This window comes from Myotis davidii, unplaced genomic scaffold (genome assembly GCF_000327345.1).
Source record: "Myotis davidii unplaced genomic scaffold, ASM32734v1 scaffold509, whole genome shotgun sequence".
Taxonomy (NCBI): domain Eukaryota; kingdom Metazoa; phylum Chordata; class Mammalia; order Chiroptera; family Vespertilionidae; genus Myotis; species Myotis davidii.
The window spans coordinates 867,142-876,225 of NW_006382996.1; the positions used below are offsets into that span (position 1 = coordinate 867,142).

Consider the following 9,084-nt stretch of genomic DNA (forward strand, 5'->3'; position numbering starts at 1 on the left):
GCAATCTCCGGCGTTAACCTATGCCGCCATCTTCGGTTCTCTATCTTATTGATTTTTTAGAGAGAGGAAGGGAGAGGGATAGAGAGTTAGAAACATCGATGAGAGAGAAAGATCGATTCAGCTGCCTCCTGCGCGCCCCCTACTGGGGATGTGCCCACAACCAAGATACATACCCTTGACCGGAATCGAACCTGGGACCCCTCAGTCCGCAGGCCGACGCTCTATCCACTGAGCCAAACCGGCTTCAGCTCCAACTCATTCTTTGACCAAGGTCCCCCGAGATTTGTCAGGAGACAGAAAAACAAACAAACACACAAACAAAACAGAAAAGGACAGCTCAACCCAAACAAACACAAGGTTTCAGACAACCCAAGACCCTTTCTCACCTTTTCCTGATCCAGGTCGGCTGGGACGTGGAGAATATTTCTGACCAGCAGCAGGATCCGCTCAATCAGCAAGTTGTCTTCCTCCTGCCGTTCCTCCCAGCCCTAGTCAGAAGGAGAGTTAGAGGAAGAGACTCTCTGTGGAAGGCAGGCAACATCTACCCTGGCTGGGGGACCGAGGCACAGAGGAGGATCAGTACTAAAAGGAAAGAAAAGAGCTCACTCTCGCTACAGCAGCGGTTCTCAACCTGTGGGTCACGACCATCGGAAAACACATATAGCATATCAGATATTTACATTACAATTCGTAACAGCAGCAAAATTACAGTTATGAAGTAGCAACGAAAATAATTTTATGGTTGGGGGTCACCACAACATGAGGAACTGTATTAAAGGGTCGCGGCATTAGGAAGGTTGAGAACCACTGCGAGTATACCTGCATCTTTCCCCTCCCACGACATTCCCCGGGGCACGCACGCACTCTATCTGGAACACAGCACCTTCCCCCCTCTTCTTCCCTCCAGGTGCATACCTTTGCTTTCTCTCTCTCTCCTCAGTTCCCTTCTCTAGCCTCTGTAACTTATTTTCTGAGTGCAGCCCAGCTGGCTCACTCTTTCTACCTCTGTGACTTTCTAAATAAACCTTCGCTTGTATAGGGGGGAGGGGCGGGGCGGGGGAAGAAAAACTTCAATCAGCACTGAGGTAGCCAGAGACAGTGGACTGGACTATGTGTTCACAAGACTGGGACCATGTCTCTAACCTCAGCATGTCCCGACAATGCCCCAACTGGCGCTCTACCCGAAGGAGGCGCAAGGTGCTAACTGTCCTTGGGATCTTGGAAGGCGGAGACTCACTCACCAGCTGTAGCAGCTCATACAAGGTTTCACTGAGGACCCCAAAAGCCTTCTCACTGGCAAAGGCCTACAAAATAGAGGAATGGACCTTAAGTAGCTCCCACCCTCTCCTTCCCCACTGTCCCCCCAATTCTGCTGCAGGGACTCTAAAGGAGAACCTCACCTCTTTGTAGGCCTGCAAGTAAGCCAGCACCTGCAGATAATGGTGCCGGAAGCTGGGCTCCTTGGGCACACTGCCAAAACAGAGCAAGGCTGGCTGTGTCAAGTTCACCATCAGCCTAGGGAAACAACGAAGGAGGCAGAAGTTGTTAGGTTTCCTCGCCAGGCATAAACACCAAAATCCATCAGATCAAACATCAAGTGCTGGCACATGGTGCAAGTTAAAGAGCTTGGGGTGCAACAACCTGATAACGGCATCGAAGAGCGCCTTGTCCTGGCGGTGTTGGGTGAGGATGGGCAGAAGGTCACTCTGCAGGATCTGGGCGGCCCCCAGCTGCTGCCGCACATCTCGAGTCTCGTCCTCATGCCTCAGGTAGCGGATCAAATCCTTCACACTCTCTTCAGGGACAGAACAAACGCTTAGTGGACCCCTGGAAGGAGCTCCGCCCAGGCCCAAGTGCTTCTTATACACATGGCTTGGGAAATTCAACAGAACTCAACTCAAGCAATTTTTTTTTTTTACCTGTTTCCTCAAAAAGGTACTCACCTAAGCAATCTGGTTCCTTGTGGTAAGTGTCTCCCTCCAAGTACCCAAGGGCACTACATGTGGCTAGAAGTTCGCAGTTCATCGTGCATCGGTGGAGCAGCCAACAGAGATGTCAGGCGGGTGGAGACCGGGGAGATAAAAATGATGAGTCCTGCAGAGACAGGGAAAGGTAACGATTACAGGATCCTCTCCGTGAAAGGGAGAGGGGAACAGGGCAGGGCCCTGATGAGCACAGTATTCTGAACTAAATCTTCAAATGCTCACTTTAAAAAATATATATATATTTTATGGATTTCAGAGAGACAAAAGAAGAGGGAGAGATAGAAACATCAATGATGAGAGAGAATCACTGATTGGCTGCCCCCCGATCAGTGGTTCAAGCCCCCTACTGGGATCAAGTCTACAACCTGGATATGTGCCCTTGACTGGAATCGAACCTGGGACAACCCTTCAAGTCTGCAGACCAACGCTCTATCCACTGAGTCAAACCGCCTGAAGCTCAAATGCTCCACTTTTGTCAGAACCCAAAGTGCTATTCCCGGTCCCAGGGAAAGCTTTTAGTTAAGGTTTCTCTCTGATCAAAACCCAAGAGGCTCCAAGCCTAAGAATTAAGCACCTGCCCCAGGCTCTCACTTGTATCTGACACCATAGAAACAGTATGGTTCAAAGTCAAGGTAACCGAGTAGAAAGAAAGGTTGGTTAGAGAAAGGCACCAATTCGGAGACTTTCACCCTGAGAGCTCTGCAGCCTTTTGGAGGAAGCGGGGAATGAACTTCCCTCTCCCTTACATTGCCAGCCCCAGTCCCCTTCCACCTCCACTGTTACAGCTCCTATAAACCACAAGAGTGAAGAGAACCCAATCGCGCCACACCGTGACCCCACTTAGGATCTGATTTAGAGGCACTAGAATGCAAAAATGAAGCTCCTTCACTCTCCTCCCCAAATTTACTCTTAAATTGTGGTGATCTTCGTAGGAGCCACCATCTAACGCAGCGGTTCTCAACCTGTGAGTTGCGACCCCTTTGGCGGTTGAACGACCCTTTCACAGGGGTCGCCTAAGACCATCCTGCATATCAGATATTTACATTATGATTCATCACAGTAGCAACATTAACAGTTATGAAGTAGCAACGAAAATAATTTTATGGTTGGGTCACAACATGAGGAACTGCATTTAAAGGGCCAGAAGGTTGAGAACCACTGATAACGGATCGCTGAGGAAAAGAAGCAAACAGGGAATGGTGACGTGTCCTGTCACTGTCCCAGGACAACCAGCTTCCTTTTCTGAAGCATGCCACTTTTTAAAAATTAAGATCCCTACACTCTCCTCAGATAATCAAGTAAGCACAGGTCCAGGACCCTGGATGTTTTAGAACCTGACACTAATAACGCAGACACACACAAACACATTACATTCACTACCGGCTTCTGTGGAAAATGGGAAATATCCATCAATTATGTCCCCTTGGCACAATCCGCCATGCTGCTCTTGGCCGTGGCAGCTTCCTCTACAAAGACCACTCTCAGTTCCATACCCAGTTCCCCCCCAGGACATGGGCAGTGTCCGGGACTATGGCTCAATGCCTGATGTTATCGCCCAGATTCTGTGTAACTGGTCTACTGTTCCAGCTGCCTGCTGGCCCTCTACCCCTACCTAGTACTAACCTACTTTCTGACTGTTCAGCCCAGCAAGAGCGAACCAGTAAAACACTCAATGAAAGACCAGAAAGACTGAAGGGAGACTTCCCCTCACTGCCCTTTCTCATGGGATCTGCAGGCCCTGGGACCTGGGCAATCTCTGACTCTCCTCAAAGACACGTCCAGCTTTTTCAGACAGACCACTGGTACATATTCTCTCTCTCTCCCTCTCACTCTCACACACACACACACACACACACACACACACACACACACACACACACTGAAGGGCTTCCCTGTCTTTCCAAGTGGCATCCTAGGAAGCTGACTAAACAATCAGCGGAGCTGGTCATAAATATGCTGAGTCAGCACACCCGCCTCAAAATAAGGCACAGCTTCCCTCCCGCGATATGCGGCCTCCTCCGCTGTAGACCAATCCTAAGTACAGATTGGATATTTGTAAAACTGGCCCAGCTACTGTTAGCTGGCGACCAAAAGAAAAGGGGGAGAGGAAAGCAGATAGAGAAGGAACCATCCTTGCAAATGTGAGAAGGGAAGAGGTTCTGTAAGAGACCCAGGACTTCAGGTTCTAATCCCCTGCAGTTTTAAAAAATATATTTTTTTTATTGATTTCAGAGAGGAACGGGGAGAGAGATAGAAACATCAATGATGAGAGAGAATCATTGATTGGCTGGCTCCTGCACACCCCCACTGGCGATGGAGCCTGCAACCCAGGCCTGTGCCCTGACCTGGAATCAAACCGCAACCTCCTGGTTCATTGCTCAACCACTGAGCACACCTGCCAGGGTCCTCTGCAGTTCTGACCAAACCAGAGGGCAACAGGAAACCAGAGGAATAAGTGGGTCAGGTGGCCTCTTGTAAAGCTTCCAGGCCAGGGGTCAAGAGGCAAGCTGGCAGTCTTGTGCTTAATCATTAGAGTTGGAATAAAAGAACTCCCACAGGAGTTTCAGCCCTCCCTGCTGAAAACACTATTAAAAAAGCAGCCAGGGACGGAAAACTTACAGTTTACTCTCTTTCATGCAGCTAAGCAGAAGCTACTCACCTACTCTGTCTGGCCGATTCCTCTCCTAGACCACTGATTATGTCTTATATCTACATCACACATACCTATCCAACCCCCCACTTCTTAGATCCATGCTTGATTGCCTCTTCTGACTATCTACTCCTCACTCCCCAGGAACATAAAGGTACATATTCCAAGACAAAGAGCCTCCCACGCTCTCTATATCTTTGCTCAGTTTATTCCCTCCTTCTGTAAGGTTATCCTTCCTCCCTTAACTCCAAAAGCTCTAAGCCTATCTGACTTTCAAGATCCAGCTCAAATGCCATTCCTTTTTTGATTTGTTGTTCCACCTACTTATGGATTCATTGGTTGTTTCTTGTATGTGCCCTGACCCAGGAAAAACTCTGAAATGTTTCTTGGTGTAACCGAAAGAACAGTACAATGGTCAGAAGGGGGGTAGGGGGGTGGGGGGCGTGTCAAAGGCCTGGCTTCACCGCCTACCTGCCTATTATTCACCGAGTTTATCTTGGCCTCCTCCTCTGAAAAATAAGGGAAAGGATACTGGGGCAGCCATGGAGGTGCCTGCTCAGATTTTTCTTTAAGAATGAGCATGCCATTCAGCTGCAAAGCATAAGGCTAGCTGACAGCACCTCCAGGACCCACCTCAGCCCTACTCTTCCCTGGCAACCCCCAGCTAATGACGAAGCTCAGAGGTATAAGGCCTAGCAATTCCTGTCCAACAAGGAAGCCAGGCAATCCTTGCTTCAGTTTCCCATTGGGTTGGCTGAGACTGAGATCTGCCTTGTAGTCTGAGGTCTTCCCTGCCCCCAATCCTACTCCCCTCTTTTGTGGTTATTGTATTGAAGAATTCAATTAACCTACAAAAAAGCACATTGTGAACTAATGGATAATACAAAGTTAAATTAAAAATCAGTGGTTCTGCCCTCGCTGGTTTGGCTCAGTGGATAGAGCGTTGGTCTGCAGACTAAAGAGTCCTGGGTTCGATTCTGGTCAAAGGCACATGCCTGGGTTGTGGGCTTGATCCCCAGTGGAGGCATGCAGGAGGCAGCCGATCAATGATTCTCTCTCTCCCTCTCTGAAATCAATAAAAATATATATTTTTTAAAACCAGTGGTTCCCATATATTATGATTTCATGTACTAGTATATATCCCTCCAAACTGGGAAAACTATCTTATCTTAACTGATAATAGGGATATTAAAAATATAAACACTTTTTAAAACCCCCTCTAACATCTATTAACACCATTGTTTCGTAAGAGAAACAGTTTAACATAAAGTGTGTGTGATACAATCCCACCTATATCCTTTCTTTAAGGGGTATGATAAACAAGTCTTCATGAAAAACTTCCCTAGCCCTGGCCAGGTGGCTCAGTTGGATACAGCACTGTCCCAATACACCAAGGCTGTGAGCTCGATCCTTGGTCAGGGCACATATAACAGTCAACCAATGAGTGTATAAATAAGCGAAACATCTGATCAGTGTTTCTCAGTCTCTCCCTCCCCCTCTCTCTCTGAAAATCAATTAAAAAATTTTTTAAAAATACAAACAAAAAATAACCCTACTCTAAATTGCCCTTATTTTTCTCATTTCACTTCAGAATGATAGAAATGTTATTACAGAATAGTCCTGTTCTTCTGTCTGACATTTAGGAATTAAAATTTTTTATAATTATATACTAATTATATAATAAAAGTCAAACCAGGCCAACAAGAGGACAAGGCTTCCTTTTCTTCTGTTTATTGCTGCAGTCCTTATGCCTAGAATAGAGCTGGACATGCAGAGAACATCTAATATTTTCTGAATGAATTCATTTTGAATCAACATATTATCATGAGTCATACTCTTTGGAGCCAGTGAGCCCATTTCAGGGACTATAACCCAAGAAAATAATCCAAAAAAGAAAGGAAATCACTTGAACAAAAACAAAAATAATACCTCTTCCTAGTACACTCTAGTTTATAAAATGCTTTCATAGCATTATTATACTTTGATTTGAATCTCACAACAGTCCCAAGTGACAGATACAAATATCTCCATTTTACAGATGAAGAAAAAGGCTAAGAGAGGGACAATAAACACCCCAATAAGATGTTTATAGATAAGTTATCTTTAATGGTAAAGCCTTGGAGACAACCCAGATATCCCAAACCTGGGGGACATCTAGGAAAACTTTGGACTATTAATAAATAATATGTAATATAAAAATCAACTATGCAAACTAAAACTCAAAGGCCTATTCTAAAAAAGGGCATATGAAGTAGAATGTTCACTATAACCACATAAAAACATGAATGATCTGAAGGAGATGAGGGATCTCAGAAATTACTAGTAAAGATATAGCTTGTATTTAAAAACAAAGTTAATTCATTGCTTTAATTCTTTGGGTGAAATGCTACTTTCCAATAAAAACAGCAAAGGCAGCCACTGCTGCATTCCAAGTGTTCCCTCCCATCCCCTTTCCTAGCCCAAAGGTGGGCTGGCAGACTGAGATATTATTGTTCAGTTCTTCTACCCATAGAAATGCAGAAACCTGTTGAGTTTCACTCAAAGCCTATAGTCTCCTCTGGTCTCCCTCCTCAGGCCTTCATCTTTGTGTTTTTTATCTCCCATAGTAAATGAGTTTTGAAACAGCCAAACTCTTGTATTTCTGTGGACATCAAAGGCTAACCCTGAGGCACAGACAAGACAGTGGGGTCTGCCTTGGCCGGTGTGGCTCAGTTGGTTGAGCAGCATCTTGTGCACTGAGAAGTCACCAGTTCTGGTCAGGGCACATGTCAGGTTTCTGACTCAATTCCCAGTAGGGGGTGTTCAGGAGGCAATTGATCGATGTTTCTATCTCCCTCTCCTGAAATCAGTAAAAACCTGTTTCTCTCACATCGATTTTTCTCTCTGTCTTTCCCTCTCTCTCTCTAAAAATCAATGGAAAAATATCGTTGGGTGAGGATTAAAAAAACCTTTTTTTTTTTTTAATGGGGCAGCTGCTGTGGAAAACGGTTTGGCAGTTCCTCAAAATGTTAAACACAGCCCTAACCGGTTTGGCTCAGTGGATAGAGCATCAACCTGCGGACTCAAGGGTCCCAGGTTTGATTCCGGTCAAGGGCATGTACCTTGGTTGTGGGCACATCCCCAGTAGGGAGTGTGCAGGAGGCAACTGATCGGTATTTCTCTCTCATCAATGTTTCTAACTCTCTATCCCTCTCCCTTCCTCTCTGTAAAAAAATCAATAAAATATATTTTAAAAAATAAAAATCATCATTCTCCCCTTTAAAAAAAAAAAGTTAAACACAGAGTTACCATATGACATATCATCCACAATCTCACTTCCAGTTATAGATCTGAGAGAAACAATATGTCCACACAAAAACTTGCAGTACACAAATGTTCACAGCAGTACTATTTATAATAGTCAAAATGTGCAAAAACCCCAAATGTGCATTAACTGATGAAGAAACAAAAAAGTGGTATATCTATACAATGGAGTATTAATTGACAATAAAAAGGAGTACTAATAAATACTATAATGTAAATAAAACTTGAAACATTATGTTCAGGGAAAGAAGCCAGACAAAAGGACACATATTGTATGATTCCATTTATATGACATGTTCAGAATAGGCAAATCCATGGAGACAGGAAGTAGATTAGTGGTTGCCAGGGACTGGGGTAAGGAGAGTTGGGAAGTCACTGTAGTAGGTATGTATGGGGTTTATTTTGGGGTGATGAAAGTATTCTAATATTAGATAGTGGGTAAATGGTTATAATTCAAAACTGTGAATTATATCACAGTACAGATGTTATTAAAAAACACCCCCACACAATTGCTATGTATTCTTTTTTTTTTTTTTTTTAAATCCTCACCCAAGGATATTTTCATTGATCTCTGGAGAGAGAGAATGGAAGGGAGGAGGGGGCGGGGGGGAGAGAGAAACATCAATGGGAGAGAGAGAAAAATCAATGTGAGAGACACATTAATTGGCTGCCTCCCCACACTCCCTGACTTGGGCCAGGGATGGAGCCTGCAAACTGAGGTACATGCCCTTGACTGGGAATTAAATTTGAGACCTTATGGTCCTCAGGCTGACGCTCTAACCACTGAGCAACTGGGCAGAGCCTCACTATTTAAAACACCCAAAAAACTAAGGATGAAAACCTCAGGATAAAGTGTAGCTTTTTAAATTTGATAAATTTCATTTTATGAAAAAAACAAACAAACTGATTACACTGTATTTTTACATTTCATCACAGATGACAACTTTGTCAAACATCTTAGACCTAGCAGACGTGGACATTTAAAAAAAATGTTACTGCCCTAACCGCTTTGGCTCAGTGGATAGAGCGTCTGCCTATGGACTGAAAGGTCCCAGGTTCGATTCTGGTCAAGGGCATGTACCTTGGTTGCGGGCACATCCCCAGTAGGAGGTGTGCAGGAGGCAGCTGATGGATGTTTCTCTCTCA

General features: G+C 44.9%; 1 protein-coding gene across 1 annotated transcript in view; it reads right to left on the reverse strand.

The window, feature by feature from the left end:
* Positions 1 to 9,084, reverse strand: part of TIMELESS (timeless circadian clock) — a 31,308-nt gene that overhangs the window by 12,946 nt on the left and 9,278 nt on the right. Inside the window, exons 2-6 of the mRNA XM_006777876.2 lie at positions 1,944 to 2,094; positions 1,642 to 1,795; positions 1,401 to 1,515; positions 1,242 to 1,304; positions 387 to 488 (exon numbers count right to left, since the gene is read on the reverse strand). Coding sequence (XP_006777939.1) covers positions 387 to 488; positions 1,242 to 1,304; positions 1,401 to 1,515; positions 1,642 to 1,795; positions 1,944 to 2,025 — 516 coding nt within the window. The 5' untranslated portion in view covers positions 2,026 to 2,094. The remainder of the gene's footprint in view (positions 1 to 386; positions 489 to 1,241; positions 1,305 to 1,400; positions 1,516 to 1,641; positions 1,796 to 1,943; positions 2,095 to 9,084) is intronic.